At 55.9% G+C, this 19,989-nt stretch overlaps 4 protein-coding genes across 4 annotated transcripts in view; 2 read left to right on the top strand and 2 right to left on the bottom strand.

The window, feature by feature from the left end:
- Nucleotides 1–8,907, bottom strand: part of PTSG_04083 (uncharacterized protein) — a gene marked incomplete at its 5' end in the record, with an annotated part of 12,643 nt that extends 3,736 nt beyond the window's left edge. The window contains 17 exons of the mRNA XM_004994922.1: nucleotides 226–321; nucleotides 630–2,462; nucleotides 2,684–2,809; nucleotides 3,031–3,223; nucleotides 3,523–3,632; nucleotides 3,946–4,086; nucleotides 4,387–4,440; nucleotides 4,727–4,836; nucleotides 5,031–5,232; nucleotides 5,493–5,637; nucleotides 5,912–5,976; nucleotides 6,258–6,417; nucleotides 6,713–7,202; nucleotides 7,531–7,729; nucleotides 7,936–7,974; nucleotides 8,091–8,171; nucleotides 8,443–8,907. Coding sequence (XP_004994979.1) covers nucleotides 226–321; nucleotides 630–2,462; nucleotides 2,684–2,809; nucleotides 3,031–3,223; nucleotides 3,523–3,632; nucleotides 3,946–4,086; nucleotides 4,387–4,440; nucleotides 4,727–4,836; nucleotides 5,031–5,232; nucleotides 5,493–5,637; nucleotides 5,912–5,976; nucleotides 6,258–6,417; nucleotides 6,713–7,202; nucleotides 7,531–7,729; nucleotides 7,936–7,974; nucleotides 8,091–8,171; nucleotides 8,443–8,907 — 4,509 coding nt within the window. The remainder of the gene's footprint in view (nucleotides 1–225; nucleotides 322–629; nucleotides 2,463–2,683; nucleotides 2,810–3,030; nucleotides 3,224–3,522; nucleotides 3,633–3,945; nucleotides 4,087–4,386; nucleotides 4,441–4,726; nucleotides 4,837–5,030; nucleotides 5,233–5,492; nucleotides 5,638–5,911; nucleotides 5,977–6,257; nucleotides 6,418–6,712; nucleotides 7,203–7,530; nucleotides 7,730–7,935; nucleotides 7,975–8,090; nucleotides 8,172–8,442) is intronic.
- An 803-nt stretch (nucleotides 8,908–9,710) lies between these two features.
- Nucleotides 9,711–13,790, bottom strand: PTSG_04082 (uncharacterized protein). The gene is made up of 9 exons (XM_004994921.1): nucleotides 13,293–13,790; nucleotides 12,915–12,992; nucleotides 12,479–12,631; nucleotides 12,101–12,233; nucleotides 11,861–11,924; nucleotides 11,680–11,730; nucleotides 11,251–11,427; nucleotides 10,926–10,997; nucleotides 9,711–10,639 (listed from the first exon to the last, which is right to left on the bottom strand). The coding sequence occupies exons 1-9, from the start codon at nucleotides 13,531–13,533 to the stop codon at nucleotides 9,941–9,943; spliced, it is 1,668 nt and encodes a 555-aa protein (XP_004994978.1). The 5' UTR covers nucleotides 13,534–13,790; the 3' UTR covers nucleotides 9,711–9,940.
- A 33-nt stretch (nucleotides 13,791–13,823) lies between these two features.
- Nucleotides 13,824–18,038, top strand: PTSG_04081 (kinase subdomain-containing protein). The gene is made up of 8 exons (XM_004994920.1): nucleotides 13,824–14,633; nucleotides 14,900–14,968; nucleotides 15,201–15,269; nucleotides 15,448–15,529; nucleotides 15,869–16,749; nucleotides 16,988–17,110; nucleotides 17,403–17,513; nucleotides 17,735–18,038. Exons 1-8 carry the CDS (start codon nucleotides 14,031–14,033, stop codon nucleotides 17,828–17,830), a joined length of 2,034 nt encoding a protein of 677 aa, XP_004994977.1. The 5' UTR covers nucleotides 13,824–14,030; the 3' UTR covers nucleotides 17,831–18,038.
- Nucleotides 18,039–18,221: 183 nt separating this feature from the next.
- Nucleotides 18,222–19,978, top strand: PTSG_04080 (cytochrome c oxidase polypeptide VIb). The gene is made up of 4 exons (XM_004994919.1): nucleotides 18,222–18,269; nucleotides 18,725–18,893; nucleotides 19,201–19,266; nucleotides 19,533–19,978. Exons 2-4 carry the CDS (start codon nucleotides 18,747–18,749, stop codon nucleotides 19,593–19,595), a joined length of 276 nt encoding a protein of 91 aa, XP_004994976.1. The 5' UTR covers nucleotides 18,222–18,269; nucleotides 18,725–18,746; the 3' UTR covers nucleotides 19,596–19,978.
- The last annotated feature ends 11 nt before the right edge of the window (nucleotides 19,979–19,989 follow it).

The following is a 19,989-nucleotide window of genomic DNA, read 5'->3' as shown; positions in this document are numbered from 1 at the left end:
ATTGTGCATGCAGATAAGCAGGATGACACACAGGATTAGGAAGGCCAAAGGTGTGACAACCGTCGTACATGCATACCCACACACATACACACGCACATACACAAGCACATGCATATATCTACACGCACACAAGCGCGCATACAACGTTCACCCACGCAACACACGCGCATGCGCATGCGCATGCACAACACGGGCTGACGGCGCAATCAAGTCGCTGCAGCACACCTTCGTGGAAAGGGTGGATGCAAGCCTGTTCATCAGCTCAGGGGTGTTCACAACGACCCAGCGCGCCGGCACAGGGTTCCTCAGCATGGCGGGCTGCTGTTGTTTCGGGGGGGGGGGACGCAAGCGAAACGTGCCAGTGAGCAAGTGGTGGCCGTGTAAGCCACATTTGTTGTTCATGGTGTGAGCTTTCTGAAATTGGGGGGTGGTAGGCGCAAGGAGACACTCACACGTAACACCACAAGCAGGCAGGAACCAACACAACATCCAGACATGCATACGCACACACACACACACGCACACGCACACACGGAAACACGGAAACACGGAAACACGGAAACACGCACACACACACACATATCACGCAACTACCGTCAGCACAGGCAAGCAATAGCGCGGGAGCGTACATCAGTCCAGCTGTCGGCTGGTGCTTCCATGGCCAACTTGACCTCCTCCTGTTTCTCCGTGGACTCGTGTGATTTCGCTTCCACCTCTTCCCCAGCGCGGTCTTTCTCTTGACCCTTCAATTCCTCGTCCTTCACCTTCATCTTCTCCTCTGCTACTTGTGCCTGTGTTTCCGCCTTCATCTGCGTGCTGCTACCTGGCTCTGTGTCGGTTTCAGCAGAGTTCTCCCCAGCCCCATTTGGTGCAGTCGGCGTCACCGTCTTAGCACCGCCCTCGCCCTTCGCTTGGACAATATCGCTGGCGGCAGTGATGTTGTCGTTGTTGTTGGCAGTGGTGGAATTGGGTGTGTGCTCGGCGCCACCCGCCGCCTTCACGGCATCTGTGCTCTCGCCCCTGGCATCGCCCTTGTGGTTGACGTGCTGCTTGTCGGCACCGTGCCCCGCCACCGCCTCCTGCTTAACAGCTGGATTGCCGCCCTCCGTTGGTGCAGTGCCGCCGCCGTTTGTCTCCGTTGCTGCGACACTGCCAGACCCTTCCTCTGTCTTCACCTGATTGGCTGCACCATCCTCCGTGGTACTGCTTACCTTGCTGGAAGCACCACCATCATCGTCATTGCTGCCGTTGTTGGTGTTGTTGCAGTCGGCGGAAGTGTTTGTATTTGCAGTAACGGTGGGGGTGGCACTCGCATCGGTGTCTGCGTCCGTTTGCAGGGGTGCAACCTTGTCATCGCCAGCCGCGGAGTCGTCCTTTGCCTTTTCGTCGCCCTTTGCATTCTCTGTTGCATTTTCCTTTTCCTTCGTCTCGCCATCGCATGTGTTCTTCTCCTCTTGCGCCGCTTCAGCACCATCTCCACCGCAGTCCATGTCGTTCCCTTGTCCTTTCTGTTGCTGCTGGTCATCTCCCTGTCCATCGCCTTCATCCTCTTCACCATCGCCTTTCTCTTCAGGCTCCTCTTCATCTCCCTCTTCACCTTCCTCGTCTTCCTCATCTTCATCTCCCTCTTCACCTTCCTCGTCTTCGTCCTGCTGCTGCTGCTGTTGTGCCAGCAACTGCCTCTCCGCCTCCTCCCTCCGCTCTCGCTCCTGCACAACATCGAGAATGTCTTGCAGCGGCCGCCCGCACACGTTGTCCTGCGTGTCAAATCGCTCCACCAGCACCCCTTCCACCGTCTGCACCACAAAGTACCGGTTGTAGAATCGATCCCGCCCCAGCGTGTCGCCGCGGCCAGCAGCCACCAGCCTGTTCAGCTCCGTGTACAACGCACCAAGCCGCTCGTGGCATGCATGCGAGTGCACCTTGTCCACGATCGCCTCGAACCTGCGGCGGCAGGTGAGCTCTGTCTTGCGCATCACATCGCCAAGCCCGTACATCTGCACCACCTCCTCCACCGTTGGAGCGCCCGCGGCCGATGGCGGTGTTGTGTTCACCCCCATGACGTGGTCAGTCAGCGACAGGCGTCCAAACACACGTGTTGGTTTCGCAGGCTCCGCGGGTGCTGCACTGCCTGCCTCCTTCGCTTCGGTCGCCTTGCTTTCTCCTACCTGCTCCTTCTGCTGCTGTTCCTGCTGTGGCTGAGCAGTGGACGCATCGTTGCTTTGCTGCAAATGCGTGTCTGATTCTGCTTCACCAGCGCCAGGCGCCTGGCTTTGCTCTTGCTGCTGTTGGTCTTGCTGATGTTGTGGCTGCTGCTGTTCTTGTGCCTCTTGTGTTTCCTCTCGCGGCGGCGTGTACTCAAACTCTTCTTTGGACATCTGCACGAGCACATCGCGCTCTGCAACGAGACGCGTGTGTGTTTCCTCCGTCACGCGGTGCAGCACTACCGCATCCTTGTGGATCTGAACACCACGCACGTACGAAGAAGAACATGTACGATAATGACGATTGTGGTTGCGAGTTGCGGATTGTGAGTTGCGAGTTGTGGATTGTGAGCATAAGTGATCGCAGCACCCAGACACTCGCGCACAACGCCGGCACGCGGCGGGTACTAGCGTACACAAGCATACACGCGCATACGCACTCACAACCGCACACACCAGCACGATTTGCGTGTGCACACCTGTGATGCCGGCTTGTTGAAGGTGCGTGCGTTTTGCCACATGAGACGGATGTGGTTCATGCAGTCAGCAAGTGTCGTGTACACCCCAGCACGAAGGTTGCGCAGCAGCTGCCGGATATCCATGGGCTGTGGCGGCAGCGGCGGAGATGGTGGAGGTGGTGGTAGGGGGCAAATACGACAGCGTGAGAGCAATGCAGAGCGTGAGAGCAATGCAGAGCGTGAGAGCAATGCAGGGGACCCATGAAGCAATAGCACACACACGCGCGCGCGCGCGCCTGCACAATCAAACGCACGTTGGCTCCATCGTGTACACGTACACACGCAAGCAAAGCAGATCAGGAGCCAACCTCCTTGATCATCTTGTAGTAGATGGGGAGTTCCTCCTCTGTCGGCAGCGCGTAGAAGACGGGATACAGCGGCCGGCCGTTGGAAGCGCGGGCCAGGATGATGCTGGAGATGAGACGAAGACACAGCGACGTCTCGAGGCGCGTGCGGCATGATGCAATCGCCTCCGCATCAGCCATGTCCTTCGTCACACGGCTGCAGGGGGGTGCAGGTGGGTGAAGATGGGTGGAGGTGTGCACACCATGTGAGGAGGGGACAGAGGTGTGTATGTGCATGTGGTTTTGTGTGTGTTGTGAGTGTGTGTGTGTGTGCGCGTGTGTGTGCGTGAGTGTGTGTGTGTGTGTGCGTGAGTGAGTCATCAATGGCACAAATTGCATGCCGCTTGGACCGCACATGTGTGCCACCGGCACACAAAGCAATTGGGGGAAAGCATGTACACGAGAAGAACCAAGGCACAACCACACATCCACATGCAAGGATTCGACACTGCTTACATGATGGGCTCCTTCATTTCGTTGAGAGTCAGGGTGATGTCACGCTCATATTCGCTCAACTCCTCCAGGCACTCATCAAGGTGCTCACGCACAGGCGCGCACGTCATAGCCTGAAGAAGGAGAAGACACGTGGAGCAACGGCGTTGACACGATGACAGACGCGAGTGCGTCACTTAAAAGAGGTTGGAAGGCAAACGAAGGGAACAAACCAGTTTACACAACAACTCCTGCACACGTACACACATACACAAACATGTAGGCCTGCTGCCTACACACACACACACACACACATCGCCTTCAAACCACAACCACAACAACCACAACCACAACAACCACAACCACAACCACAACCACAACAACCACAACCACAACCACAACCACAACCACAACCACAACCACACGCGTCAACTTCACGACGCCAACCTGTTCGATGAGGAACTGGAATGTTCGCATGCGGTCCTGCGGGGTGAGGTCTGCGTACGCCTGGCTGTCGAGGGCAGTGATGATGGCGCGGTGTTCTTCAGCAAACGCAATGTGCGATCGGAGATACTGGCTCAGAAAGGACTGGATGGCGGGTGGGGGCGTGGGAGGAAGGGGCAGAGGGATTGGTGGAGTGGGTGAGTGGGGGGAGATGTGAGTGAGTGGAGTGTACGAGGTGAAATGAGCAGGTGTGTGAGTGTGGTGAACATATGAGTGAGAGAGCGAGTGAGTGCGCGGAAGGGGGTGATTGTTTGCCCCAGTTGAGCGTGGAAAGGGGCAGCAAGATGTGGGGTTTGACAGACGTGTGGAGCACAAGACCAGGCAACAAACTCAACGTCGTGCTTGCAAGCAAATCGCGAGCAGTGATCGGCGGAAAGGGCTCACCTCGAAGGTGTACACGTCCAGAAGTTCTGGTTTGAGCCATTGGGTGAACTCAACCTGTGTATGGCGGCAAGGGAGGGGTGTATCGAGGACACGCGTGGCCATGTGTTGATGTTCGCGTCATGGATATGTGCGTGGTGTGCATGGGCATGTGAGCTGAACTCTCTGATGCAGTGACGCACACGAAGAAAAAGAGCAGCCATGCACCTGCGCTCTGGTGCATGCGCTTGCCATTGTGCACACACACAAACACATGCACGTGCATGCACACACACACACATACACACAAGCGCAAATCAGCACAAACAAACATACAGACACAGCAGGCAAGAGGAGGGTGCACCTTGTTCTCGGCGTCGTCTTCAAGAACGAGTTCAAGCAGCGGAGCGTGCAGTTCATACGCAAGGCGCAGTGAGGAGGAGCCTTTGCCAAGCAGCCAGAAGGCCATGTCATCTGCACACGAACGTGCACGGCATGCGAGCAGGAGAGGACGGTGTTGAGTGTGGCGGTGGATGCACACCACGAACACGTGAACCAGCCGTGAATGCGGGTAAGCTCACTTCCACCGCACCACACAGACACACGCACACGCACACACACGCACACGCACACGCACACACGCACGTGAGCATGTGCACATGCCGTACCGAGAGTGAAGAGGCGTTCGTATTTGAAGCGTGGGGCAAACGCAGCCAGAAACTCGAGGGAGGACAGCACGTCGCCAAGCACGCGGTGTGCGGACGCAAGCTCCGCTTCGGGGACGGCGACCGGAAGGACAGGCCACTTGAGGGGCGTGCCCACATCTGGGAGTGGAATGGATGAATAGTCCACATGTGCAGCCGCAGCAAGCTGCGTTGTCGTTGTTATGGCGGTTGGTGATGGTGGTGGTTGTGGTGGTGTTTTTGGGTTTGTGCAGGGGGTGGTGCAAGGTGGCATTGACCAGGAGTTGCCAAACATATGATGGTACATGCGTGAGTACACGGGTGATCACCAGTGGAAGGTGTGGACAACACTGCAGTCCGTCGCGTGTCACATGAAACCACCCCCGCCCAAACAACGGCAGGAGCAGTCAACGCGCATATGCAACAGGGCAGGGTCACCCAGCCCACCTTCTTTGCCCTGGCCTTCTCCGCCTTGATACGCTGTTTCTCGCGTTCGCGCTCCCGTTCCTTCTGTTTCTGCAGTTCTTTCTTGCGTTTCTCCTTCTCCCTCTGTTCCCGCGCCCGTCGCTGCTTCTCTTCAACCTTGCGCTTCCTGCACGCGTGCAAGTGTAGGCGTGGGTAAGTTCGTGTGCGTGTGCGTGCGTGCGTGTGTGTCTGTGTGTCTGTGTGTCTGTCTGTGTGTGTGTCTGTGTGTGTGTCTGTGTCTGTGTGTGTGCGTCTGTCTGTGCGTGCACGCTGGTGTGCAAGTGCGTGTGTGCAATAAACCAGGCGTTGCAAGGGCACAAATCATCGAGCAAGACAAGAGGCAAGCCGATAGAAAAAAAGCAACACGGAGCCGCATTAGAGCTGTGGGAAAATGAACTGACTTGACTTGCTTCTCCACAACGCGTTTTGCATCGCGCAACTTCTGCATCGCTTTCGTCTTGGCGGCCTGTTGGTGGCAGCCGGGTGCAGTGGCCATTGAGGAAATGAGTAAACGCACAAAGGAGTTGACACATGCAACACCCACCACAGCACATGTCCACGATGTCGCCACTTTACACATCCATGTACACACGCGCACACACAAGCACACACGCAAGCACACAAGCACACACAAACACAAGTACACACAAACACACACGCGCGCACACACAAACACAAGTACACACAAGCACACACACAAGCACACACAAGCACGCACAAGCACATGCATGTACACACTGGCTGTACCGTCTTTGCCTTTCGCTGGCCCGAAGCGAGGGCGCGGTCGTAGATGACCCTGTTCTTGGTGGTGTCTTTGAGTGCGTCCTTCTCCACCTGCTGCGCGTCTTTGATCACCTTCATCTGCGACTTGACCGTGTCGTGGTACAGTTTGCGGATCTCACGCATCCTGTCGACAGGCAGTTGTGGCGGTGGTGGTGGCGGTGGCGGTGGCGGTGGTGATGAATGCACCAGTCACGTGTAGCGCAGGTGTGTGAGCGGTGGTGTTGTGGCTGTAGCATTGGCGGTGGTGGAAGCAAGCTCAGGTACGACAGCATGCATGATCAAGCACACACAGCGCACACACACACACACACAAGCACGATCACACACACACACACACACACAGAGCACACATCCACAATTACAAGCATACAAGCACACAAACAAAGTACAAACAAGTGCACGCGTGTGCTTGGACTCACTCGAAGAAAGAGGGCCCGGATGCGTCGCTCTTGCGTGCACGTGAGCGGCGCTGGCGCGTCTTTGTTGCTGCTGGCGTTGTCTTTCCTTTCTTCTTCGCCGATGCTGCTGCCGCCGAGGCAGAGGGCTGTGTCTCTGTCGCCTCGTTGCCACCCGCCTCCTGGGCCTTGCGCGATTTCGTGCGGCGCCTTCCCTTCTTCACGCTGGCTGCAGGCGTGGTGGCACCTTGCTTCTTCGGCCCCTTCTTCGTCGACTTGGATGCCGCCGCTGCTTGTGTTGTTGCTGCTTTCTTCGGCGTCCTTGTTGTCTTCGCTCGCTTCCTCGCTGGCGGTGCGCGCTGCTCGTCATCATCGTAGTCGTGATCCTCGTCATCGTCGTATGCCTCGTGGTCGCTCAGCAGCGACTCTGCGTTGTCGTCCTGCTGCTGCTGCTGGACTCCTTTCACCGTCTCATCGTCGCCGTCATCCTCAGAGGAAGAGGATGAGGACGAGTCTGCCACGTGTACGTTTGTGTGTGTGTGTGTGTGTGGGGGGGGGGTGTGCGTGCGTGCGTGCGTGTGTGTGGGTGTTTGTGTGTGCGTGCGTGTGTGTGGGTGTTTGTGTGTGCGTGCGTGTGTGTGTGAGGTGCACCGAAAGCGAATCCGCTTGTTGTTCGCGGTCTGGACGAAGACGAGAACACGGTGTGTGTGTGTGCACAGGGGCAACGTTCACAACATACGCAACCACGCAACAGCCATGATACGATCAAGTGATACGCCAGCGAGTGGGCGCAACAAGCGCAACCACAGCAGCCACCGCGACCACCGCAACTGGACTCTCACCCATATCGCCGCCCGTTGCACCGTGTGCAAAGCCAGTCTTGGTATCATCATCATCATCGTCATCATCTTCGTCGTCGTCATCATCGTCGTCATCCGTAGTGATTCCAAATGCAGAGAGCAGCGTGGCGACAAACGGGTGCGATGTGCGTGTGCACATGACCGCTTCCGCGTCCATCGAGAACCGCTCTTCCAGCGCCTCCTGCACCAGTGCATGAATGTGTGTGTGTGTGTGTGTGTGTGTGTGTGTGTGTGTGTGTGTGTGTGTGTGTGTGTGTGTGTGTGTGTGTGTGTGTGTGAGGGGGGGAGATAGAGTGTGTGCGTGTGTGTGTGTGTGTGTGAGTGTGTGTGTGTGTTTGATAAAAGTCAAGTGCGGATGCCACCCTGTGCTAACGTATGCGTGTGTACCTTTGCACCGACTGAGCGGTCCCATGTGTCGTTGGGGTCCTGGCAAAGCAGAGAGCAATTGGGGATGGGGGTGGTGAGTGCATGGGGATGACATGACGATGTACATGGTGTGGCCATGTCTGCGTGCCCTGTTTGTTGAGCTGTGCTGGGCATACCGAGTATGTGCTGCCGCTTGTGGTGAACTGGTATCCAGTGCACTCGTCCGCTCCATCCATGCTCTCCAGTAGTGCCTTGACCTGCAACAGCGGGTGAGCCAGCCATGGGGATGTTTGTGAGCAGTCGCACGCACACATACACACATGCACACACGCACACACGCACACACGCACACACGCGCACACGCACACACGCACACGCGCACACGCGCACACACACGCACACACACACACACACACACGCACGCACACGCATGCACACGCACACGCACACACACATGCACACACACACGTGCGCACACGCACACACGCACACACATGCACACACGCACACACGCACAACCATCCATACCTTTGGATCAGTAAAGCCAAAGGCGTTGAATGCCACTTGCATGGGTACTGGGGTCACTGGCATGTTGGACGCCTTTGCTAGGGCCCTGAGCAGGGCTTGCCATGCCTCTGATGCGGAGCGGCCGGTGCCCTCGTGCTTCGACTTCTCCGTGACGCAGGTGACTTTGAAGATGAGCTGCTGGGGATTGGGCGCATCGTCGTCCTCGTCGTCTTCATCGTCGTCGTCGTCGTCATCTTCAACGCGCTCCCCATTGGCAAGCGACTTGAATCGGCCCTTGTCAATGGAGAAGATGAGCGTGAGGATGCTGCAGCCAAGTGCCTTTGGTGGTTGCACGGTTCGCGACACAAAGTACCCGACAGGACAGATGTGGAACGTGTGCTGCTTCTGCAGCTCCGGCTCGATGTGCCCCAGCGAGTGGATCACAATGTCGCCCAGGCAACACGGCAGATCCACGGCCTCCGCCATCGCGCTTGATGGGACAGGCCGCTTCCTTGTTTGCTTTGTTTGCTTTGTTTGCTTGGGCGTGGGTGCTGTTGCGTGTGTCCGTCTGTGTGGCTTGCGCTGGCGTGGTCGGGCGATGCGTCCACTGGCACAACGGCGAAAGGGGGAAGATGCGCCGGTCGTGCCTTTGCTTCGGCCCCGTGTGCTCCGGCGAGCACTGTTGCTGCTGCGTTGTGGGAGGAAGGCAAGCGCTCTTGCTCTCCTCGCTTGCTCGAACCTCGCTCACTCGCTCACAACACGCGCACAAGAAACGCTTGCGCCCACTGCAAGGCACGCACAACAACAAGAAAACAAGCAGAAGTGCATGCGGTGAATGCGCCAGCGCCTGCGAAAGCGAACCAGCAGCAACAACTTTTTTTCGCCGCGGATATGGGGACGTGTGTTTTTTTTTTTTTTGCTTGTTGTGCTGTTGTGGCGGTCGGTTGCAGAATACTTTTTTTTTCTTCCCTTTCTCGCGCTCGCGTGTTGTTGTCTATTGAGCGCTTGTGGCTTTGCTGTGCTCTTGTGTTGCTGTGGACTCTTCTTGAGTGGTGCACGGATGTGAGGCAGATCTGCAGGTGGTAGCTGCCACGCTGTGGGCCTGCTGGGCTGAGTGCACGTTACAATCACATTCATACTTTCACAATGCTAATGCTTGACTGAGGTGGGTTCTTGTGCTCTTGTGCTGCAACACCCTTAGACCCTTGATGCGCTCCCTCCCTCCCTCAGGGACAGTTGGTTTCCTTCTCGGATGCACGGGTGCACGTGGCATTCATGATGTTGACTGAGGTGGGAACAACTAACCAACACCCGCAGTTTGGCGTTGTCGTCTTTCTTGTATTGGGAGAGATATGGTGAAGTAACATTTGCGAATTGAAATTGATTGAAGATCGATTAGAGAGAGAGAGAGAGAGAGATCCAACAAGAAGCACAAACTGCAGAGCTAGAGCACTCAACCATCTGATACACACACACACACACACGCGCGCGCGCGCACGCACACAAACACACACGCACATCACGCGGGCTCGGCAGCGTCGTGTCCAATCAAGGACAGCTCCTCCTCGCCCGGGTTGCGATGGACAGACCGGAGCGGTGACCGCAGCCACGCCACCTTCCCTTGCCGCGATGATGACGGCGATGACAAGGGTGCACCATCGCCCGCCACCAGCGTCGCGCGCTCAGCAGGCGCCTCCTCTTCACCAACGCCAGCGTCCTTGCCATCACCACCACCACCACCACCACCGCCGCCATCACCCTTGGCAGTGCTGCTACCATCCGCACCAGAACCATCACCCGCATGCCGTATTCTCTCACCATCGGCAATTGTCTCATCCACGCCGGTGAAGCCGACGCGCCGCCGACTCTTCTCACCCACACCTGACCCATGCTGTGACCCATGCTGTGACCCATGCTGGGCCTTGGCGTGCGCATTGGTTGTGATATCGCCCAACAGCTCACCGTCGCCGCCACCGCTGTCACTCGCCGCAGAGTTGCTGCGCCGCGCAGGGTCGTGTCGGTGGCGGAGATGCTGGTGCTGGTGGTGGTGACTTCCTCCATTGCACGTGCCACTATCGCCACCATCGCCACCACGAGCGAGCGCGTGGCCGTTGCGGTCGCTGCTGTCACCACGCGTCTCCGTCCACGCCACCTCCATCTCCATCATCTCGCTGTCAGACTGCACGTGGTGCGCGTAGTCCGAGTCGTCAAATTCCGTCTAAAGACAGCAGGAAGTGGGCGGGGAGGAGATGAAACGAAGGGGCAAGGAGTGCGTGGACGGGGCAGGAGGGGAAGGAGATGGACGGAGGAATGGAGGAGCAGATGAGTAAGCGAGAGACGGGAAAGGCAGGCAGAAGGGCAGCAACACACCTCGACGAACGGCACAGGCAGAAAGGTAGACCACACACACACACACACACACACACACACACACACACACACACACACACACACACACACACACACACACACACACACGCGCGCGCGCGCGCGTGCAAACGAACCTGGTGGTATTCGTTGTATTTGGCGGAGAAGTTGCGAATTGTGTCATGCACAATGTCCTTTGGGTTCAGGGTCTAGGAACACAAGGAGCGGAGGGGGGGGGGGAGCGAGCATGCCGTGTGAAGGACACAACCATGTTCAGGCGGTTGGGATGTAGACACCCAATCACGTAGGTGCACGGGCACACAAGCCAAGATAATACAGAACCAACCAACCAACCAACCAACCAACCAACCAACCAACCAACCACACCCACATCCACATCCACATCCACACCACCCACATGCACACACACACACACACACACATACACAGAGCAGCGCTTACCGATTTGAGGCTGGAGGAGACGCGGGCGAAGATGCGTGCTCGGTCGACGGAACGGGTCGAGTCGACAACAAAGGGGCGCCAGCTGAAGGCAAAGAGGTGCAGCAGCGACACGAAGAACATCTCAATGCAGATGATGAAGCTCTGGTACGCTGCGGCAACCTGCCCTGGCTTGACCTTCTGCTCAGCGGACCGCCGAAAATTGGGTTGGTGGTGGTGGGGGGGGGGTGCAGCAGCAGAAGAAGAAGACGGGATAACGAAAGAAGGGAAGAGGCAAGAGTTGAGTCAGGATGGAAGGCATGCCAGTGTACACCATATACACAGACACACAAACACAAACAACACGACACACACAGACACAGACACACAACACACACGCATCTACACACATACACACAGACACAAACACAAACAACACAACACAACACGTACGTCATCACTGTAGAGGACACCGGCGGATTCGGCGATGGCGAGGATCACGCCCTGCACACATGCACACATGCACACACATATGGTGGGTAAACACTGACAACGAAGGTCAAGGGGAGAGCACAATTCACTGCAGTCGTGGCCCTATGTACACACATGCACACATACACGCGTATGCGCACACCTGCCAGAAGGCGAGGAAGATAACGCTCTTGACGACCACAAACTTGAGGACGGGCTTGTGCGGTCTGCAAAGACAGAGCACAATGCACAACACATCGGAGAAGGTGGTAGTGGTGGTGTTGTTATGAGGTACCCATACACGCACACGCACACACACACACACACATACACGCACAGAAAGCAGGAAAGGTCCCCCTTCCCCCAAACAGACACAGGCACACACAGACAGCAAGGTACGAACTTGAGGAGGTCCTTTGTCGCCGCGTAGAAGACCATGAGGGCGGTGAGGGCGAGGAAGATGGACACGTTGTACACAATGGCAATGTACAGGTACCCGCGGTCAGGGGACAGGTCCCCTTCAGAGTACAGCCCCTCTGCACAAGCATCCCAATACGTGCGCAGAGGAGGAGAGAGGAGACAGAGTGTATGCATGTGTGTGCGTGCGTGTGTGTGCGTGAGCGTGTGTGTGTGTGTGTGTGAGCGTGTGTGTTGTGTGGGGTGACAAACCTTTTCAAAGTGCAAGCACGCCAGAAGTTCGAGAAGAGAATAGAAAGCCCATTAAAGCCACGCAATTCGACCATCCCACACAGTCCGCAGATGCATGCGCACCACCACGTACTTGCTTCGAGGATGATGGTGATGATGGAGGTGACAGGCTTCACAACGCAGAACTGGAGCGTGGCTTGCTTGCACACGCGCAAGAAGAAGATGCTGTATGGAAACGGCCGGAGACAGCACGTCATGGTCCACCACGATGGCTTGTGGTATTGTCCTGCCAGCAAACGCGAGGTAACGAACATGAGCGAGTAACCGAGCATGAATTCGAGCAGAAGAAGGCGGAGCAAGACGTTAGCGAAAACAATGAGAGAGAAAGCGGAAAGAGAGGGGGAGCAGGAAGGGGAGAAGGAGGGAAGGGGAGACAAACCAAGTACACCATGCACACACACACACACGCATACACACACGCATACACACACGCATACACACACGCATACACACACACACACACACACACACACACACACACACACACACACACGCAGACACACACGCACCTGAGAGGGCGTGGACCATGGCTGCTTCGCCGCCAAGGTAGGCGAAACACAAGGACAAGAAGCTGTAGATCACAAACGCTGTGTGTGTATGTTTGTTCATGGCAACAGGGGGTTGTGAGTTGGACGTTACCACAATACAGGCGTTCAGTAACCGGCACGTGTAAGCACGACACAAGATCGTATTTCCACCCACAGCCACAAACAGTTCACGAACAGTACACGCAACAGTACACGAACAGAACAGAACCGCAAGAGCCACTCACCCATACACCTACGCGCACGCGCGCATACGCCATCACCTTCATACACAACACACACACACAGTACACGCACACGCACAAAACACAGCACAACACAGCACACGACACACAAGCTCACCTTCATACATGTTCCGCACGGTGTCAAAGTAGACGGACCATGCGGAGAATCGCAGCGAGAGCCAGGACCCAAGCGCATAGATGGGCACCATGAACAGGATGCGGCAGATCCATTTCTGATACTCTGGGCGCGACCAGTGAAACAGGTGCTTGTAGATTTGATGGCAGGTGATGCCAAAGCTGAGCCATGCAAAGGCGCCTGCAACCACCCATGCTGTCTCGGACAGCACAAACGTGCCCATCACAACAACACACTTCCGTCTGTGCTCGACCCTTGCTCCCTTGTCCTTTATCGTCTGGCTGCACCGTCCGCCTGCACCGGTCCTCCCCCTTTGTCGTAAACGCTATCTTCTTGCCAGCAAGCACAAAGGATTAGTGCGCGTGTCTGTGTCTGTATGTGCGTATGATGGTGTTGAAGGCGAAGGTGATGGTGTGGGGAAGGGATGCGTGTCGCTGTGGTCTTGCTCGCTTGGGTGTCAGCAGCGTTGGTAGTCTGCCGATAACTGGTGAAAGATGCCCATAAATTTCCAAACTCACAGCGCCCAAGCGCCGCAACAACAACATCATCAAGCCTTCCCACTCTCCCACTTGCTCCTTCCCCCCTCTTTTTTGTTTGTGTTGTGTTGTGTTGTTGTGGTGGCGGTGTTTGCGCACCCTTGCGTGCCTCCTTCTCCCTCTGTCACTTTTTATCGCTTTGGCTGTTGTTGAACGCGAATCGCCCACGTGACACTGCTTCATCATGGGAACCTTGGAACGAGCACTGGACATGGCGACGCAGCCAGACTCGTCCAACACGTCTGTGTATTCGTTTTGTCAGGCGGTCATGAGCGAGCCAGACGGGCCGCGCGACGCAGTGTACATGCTGCTGGACAAGGTGCGCAGCCCGCGGGAGCCCGTTGCTCTTCGCACACTGGAGGTACTTGACAAGGCCGTGTACGAGTGCGGGCCCCCGTTCCAGGCCGTTGTGGGCAAGTTCAAGTTCCTCAATGAGGTCATCAAGATGGTGTCGCCAAAGTACCATGAGAACAGGACTGAGGCCGTGATTGCCATGCTGTGCCGGCTGCTGCAGAAGTGGGCGCTGACCATCCCTACCCAGCCCAAGATTAAAGAGGTGTACAAGATGCTCAAGCAGCAGGGCATCACCTTTCCCGAGGTGGATGAAGAGACGAAGCGCCTCGCTGCGGAAAACACGCCCAAGACGCCCGAGCGGTTCTCGGACCGGCCGTCGCCGCTGGAGCAGGAGGACGAGCGCAAGGCCAAGCTGCTCGCACGCCTTCTCAAGAGCACAGACCCAAATGACCTAACAAAGGCAAACAAGCTCATCAAGAAGATGGTGGCCCAGGTTCGTTTGTGCATGCTTGTTTGTGTGTTTGTGTGCATGCTTGTTTGTGTGCGTGAATGCTTTGTGAATGCTTTGTGAATGCTTTGTGAATGCTTTGCGCTATTGTGTGCGTGTATGTGTGTGAATGCGTGCTGGTACTATTGTGCGTGTGTGGATTCACTGCGCGGGTGAAGTTCCCGAATGCTTCAGATTGAGTGCTTATGTGTGTAAACATGTGTCTATGTGTCCATTGATTGTGCGGGGTTGTGCGCTGCACGTCAATGCAGGATGCCAAGCGACAGGAGCGAATGGCAAGGACACAGCGTGAACTTCACACCATGCAAGAGAACGTGCAGGTGTGCATTTGCTGCAGACTGGCAGTGATTGGACGTATCATTTGAATTCGCGCGCGCGCATGTGTGTGTGTGTGCGTGTGCGTGTGCGCATGTGTGTGCGTGTGCATGTGCGTGTGCGTGTGCGTGTGCGTGTGCGTGTGCGTGTGCGTGCGTGTGCGTGTGTGATGTCCCTGAATGGCCTCACGCCAGCATATTTGCTGCTCGTGCTCCCACTGTCCTCCAATGCCACTAGCTGTTGTCCGAGATGCTTGCCAACTTTGATTCAACACAAGGCAGCGTCGCCCAAGATGAAGTCATTCAGGTCAGTCTGCTGCGTGTGCGTGTGTGGCGACAGAGGAACGGTGCCACGCTCGTGCGCTGTCCCTGCTTCTTGGTCGTACGAGTCACATCTCCCGTCATGTCTCACCACACACACACACACACACACACACACACACACACACACACACACACACACACACACACACACACCGACGCAGGAGCTGCTCACGACGTGCAAGGACATGCGGCCAAAGCTCATGAAGATGGCCGGTGAAGTCTCGGAGAAAGACAACCTCCTTGGTGCGGTACCTCGCACCCGTTTTGTTTGGTTTGGTTTGGTTTGGTTTGGTTTGGTTTGGTTTGGTTTGTTTGGTTTGTTTGTTTGGTTTGTTTGGTTTGTTTGTTTGTTTTGTTTGTTTGTTTGTTTTGTTTGTTTGTTTGTTTTGTTTGTTTTGTTTGCTTGTGTGTGTGCGTGTGTGTGTGTGTGTGTGTGTGTGCGTGTGTGCTTGCACATAATGTTGTCGGTGTTGTTTTATGCTTGTGTTTTTACTGTTGGACTGTTGGACTGCTGGCGCTTCGTGCTGTCGTACACGCTCCCTCACAACCTCGCGAAACATTTGCGTGTGTCTTCCACCGCAGGGGAGGTGCTGGCGCTGAACGACGACGTCGGGCGGGCGCTTGACCAGTACAACGCCATGCTCTCCTCCTCCACGCAGGCTGCACCGCCATCTACGTCGCACCAGCAGCAGCAGCTACAGCTACAGCAACAGCAACCGCAACAGCAGTCCGATGACCTTGCTGACCTGTTTGGCAACACACCACAGCAACAGCAGCAGCAACAGCAGCAAGCAGCTCAGCCGCCGCAGACGCAACAGCAAGCGGGCATGCCATCGCTCTTCCCAGCAACACACGCCTCCCCCATGTTCGGGTCACCCGCGCCCCAATTCCAACAACACCAGCCACAGCAGCAGCAACAGCAAGCATTCATGTCGGCCCAGACCACGGCCAGCAGTGACATGTTCCCTGTGCAGTTCCCCGCACAGCCGGCGCCAGCACCACAGCAGCCGCTGTTTGGCATGCCGCCCGTGTCAGCACCAGCACCAGCAGCCACCACGGCCGCACCACCGCCACCCCAGCAGTCCCACCAGCACACCACCACCACCACCACCAACAGCAGCAGCCATGCCGATGACGATGATGATGACATCTTTGGGCTTGGGTCCCTCGGTCTGTCACCAACCACCACCACGACTGCAACAACGACAGCAGCAGCGCACGAGCCGAGCCTGTCCACGTCCTCTGACGTGGCGCCGCTGGACCTGCTGGGCGACACGATGTCGCAGCCATCGCCCCCACCACAGCAGCAACAGCACCAGCAACAGCAAGAGCAGCAAGAGTTGTCTGTACCGCAGGACGACAACACGCCGCCACCGGATATTGCGTCGCTCTCCTTTGATGCACTGCAGGTGCAGCCGCAGGCAGGCGCTCCGCAAAGCATCTACCAACGCGACAAATTCACGGTGCGATGTAGCTTGTGTGATGTAATTCGTGTGTGTTGTGTGTGTGTGTGTTGTGTGTGTTGTGTGTGTTGTGTGTGTTGTGTGAGAGAGTGTGTGTATGTGTGTGTGTGTATGTGACTGCGTCCCCTAGAGTTTGTACAGGTATGTTTGATGTAATTCCATATGCGTTTCATGTGTGCATGTGCTCATTCTCCAATGCATTTTGCGTTGTGCATCCTCGTTGTCGTGCCACACACAGGTGGAAGTTTGTCGGGTACGGGACACGACGCACTCGTCTGTGCATGTGATGCTGGTGACGTTCAACAACCTGGACGCTTCCACTCCCATCACCAACATCAACTTCCAGGCGGCCGTGCCCAAGGTGTGCATGTGTGTGTATGTGTGTATGTGTGTATGTGTGTATGTGTGTGTATGTGTGTATGTGTGTGTATGCGTGTGTATGTGTGTGTATGTGTGTGTATGTGTGTGTATGTGTGTGCATGTGTGTCGATATGCGTGGGCATGTGTGTGAGTGTGTGAGTGTGCGTGCTTGTTGCAAATGCGTTCTGGCTGTCATTTTGTCTTGTGCTCATGCCCCTCCTCCTGCATGCATTGTTTCAAACCATCCCCCTCTCAACACACACACACACACACACACACTGCCTTGCTTGCAGACGCAACAAATCAAGCTTCAGGCCCCGACGTCCACCACTTGTGAGCCTGCTGGCTTGGATGGAACACCAGGCAAGGCCCACCAAGTCTTTATCATCTCCAACCCACAGAAGGTGTGTTGCGGTTGGTGTTGCGATGAATGTTCGTCCAACATGTGAACACTGATTTTGTAGTGTAGTGTGGGGGCGTGTTACCTGTGACAGCTTTGCTGCTACTTGTTTGCATGTACAGTGTGTGCATGAACAGTTGCTCGTTAGTTTCTCACACACCCGCGTTATCTGCCTGCCCTGTTGTGTTGTGTTGTGTTGTGTTGTGTTTTGCCATCACGCACAAGACGGCGCTCAAGCTTCGCTTCAAGCTGACCTTCAACGTGGGTGAGCAGGCCATCTCCGACACGCGGGACGTCGCCTCCCTGCCATCACAAGCGTGACGGTCGTGACCGCAACCATCAACCACACGCCAAACCAATGGCACACCAAGCGACCAGAACACGAAGCAAACAGAACACGAAGCGAATGGCACTCCAATGCCAATGAGCATCACACAGTCACACACAGACACACACACACACAGACACCCACACCCACACCCACACACACAGACACACACACACACACAGACACACACACACACACACACACACACACGCACAGACACACACACACAGACACACACACACAGACAGATACACACACCCCCACACACACAACACACCCACTTGCTTGCTTGCGCTTGTTTGTTGGCACCATTACAAAAATTCGACGGCTGTGCTGTGTTTTCCGATGGAGAAAGCGTTGGAAAACAGTGTTTTCCGGCCCATCAGCATTTGCCCAGACGAGAAGAGGAAGAAGAAGCGGTGACTGACGAAAGTGAGTGCGGTCGATGGGCTTGCTGCTCTGCTCTCATGGTGCCACTGGTGCTGAGGCACAGTGGGGTGATGGTCGTTGTTGTGATAGCGGTGGTTCGTTGCTCGACGCCTGTGTGTGAAGGACAGTGTGTGGCGAGATTTAGTTGTGGGAATGGTTTCCTTTGCTTTGGTGCGTGTCATGGCGTCGTCCACGACTGCATCCTCGACATGTTTGTGTTGTCACAAGGAGACGATCAAGCAATACATCAAGTCAATCACGACTCGCACTGCCGTTCTCGCATGCTCGGCTTGCTCACCTGCTGACACGCGCGTTGTCTCACCTGCTGTTTGTCTCGCTCATGCTGACGTTGCTCCATCTCCGGTGTTTTCGATTCCTTTCCGCGCATCTACCTTTGTGCGCGTGCTACTTGTCCCTCTCCTCCCCCCCTTCTCCCCCCCGCTTCCGGCGTTGCACAGAAACCACTCATCAAACGCAACCATGGCCGACAACTTCTACACCGGTGTCAAGAAGATTGAGCGCAGCGACATCAAGACGGCTGCCTTCGATGCCCGCTTCCCCAACACAGATCAGACCAAGAACTGCTGGCAGAACTACGTCGACTTCCACAAATGCATCAAATTGAAAGTGCGATGATAAGACGTGGCTTGTATTGAGTGTAGCGTGTGTCTTGTGTTGTGTTGGTTGTTGGGTGCTGTGTTGGTTGTTGTTGTGTGTGTAAGCGTGTACGCGAGTGTTGTATGTGTACACGAAAATGTGTTCGTGTGCGAAAGCCTGTAGCACGTGTATGTGCGGCTGCGGCGGCGATATGGTGACACCCGCTCAACGCATCGTCTTGGCTGTCCTTGTTCCCCCCTGGCTGTCTTTGGTCTCTCTGTCCTCCCTCCCTCCCTCCCTCCCTTCTTTCCCCCTTTCGCTCTCGCTCTGTGCACAGGGTGAGGACTACAAGCCCTGCGGCCAGTTCTTCCGCACCTTCATGAGCCTGTGCCCCACGGAATGGGTACGTTTCTGCGCTTGCTCGCATGCGCATGTGGTTCGGTATTCACATCAAGTCTGTGCCCTTAGACGACCACGCGGGTCGTTTGTTTGTTTGTTTGTTTGCTTGCTTGCTTGCTTGCTTGTTTGCTTGCCTGTTTTTGCGTGACCTTGTCACCCTCTACGCGTCCGCTCACCTCCACCACTTGCCATCCCCCTGTTCCTCCTGAACCCTTTCTTGAACCTGAACCCTTTCTTGAACCCCCGTCTCCCAACACTCACGTTCCGCAGGTTGAGCAGTGGGACGAGCAGCGCGAGAAGAACGCCTTCCCTCACCGCGACTTCTCATCGTAAACGAGGAAAGAAGAGGACCTATGAGCCAGCGTCGTCGTCATTTGTAACTTGTCAACATCAGCCCCCACCTTCCTTGTTTTTCGTGTGTGTGTGTGTCATGCGTCTTGGTTGCTGTGTGCGTACATGGCCTCTCTCATGCTCCACGCGTTGGGAGCTGGTTCTGTGCTTTGCCAGTGCCAGTGATGCTGACAGTGACCTTTAAGTGCAACGTGCATGTCTTGCTTGCTTGTGTTTGTGTGTGTGTTCGTGTTTGTGTGTGAGAGTGCTTTTGTCACTCGTTTGTTATTTCCCTCCTTCTCCCTTCTCTCTCTCTCTGCCTTTCTCCCTCCATCTCCTCTCTTTGTCTCTGTATGTGCCCTTGCAAGTAAACACAGCAGCATGCGTTTCAATGATA

The sequence above is a fragment of the Salpingoeca rosetta genome, assembly GCF_000188695.1.
Source record: "Salpingoeca rosetta unplaced genomic scaffold supercont1.9, whole genome shotgun sequence".
In the NCBI taxonomy this organism is placed as follows: Eukaryota; class Choanoflagellata; order Craspedida; family Salpingoecidae; genus Salpingoeca; species Salpingoeca rosetta.
This window is presented reverse-complemented; position numbering and strand designations above follow the sequence as displayed.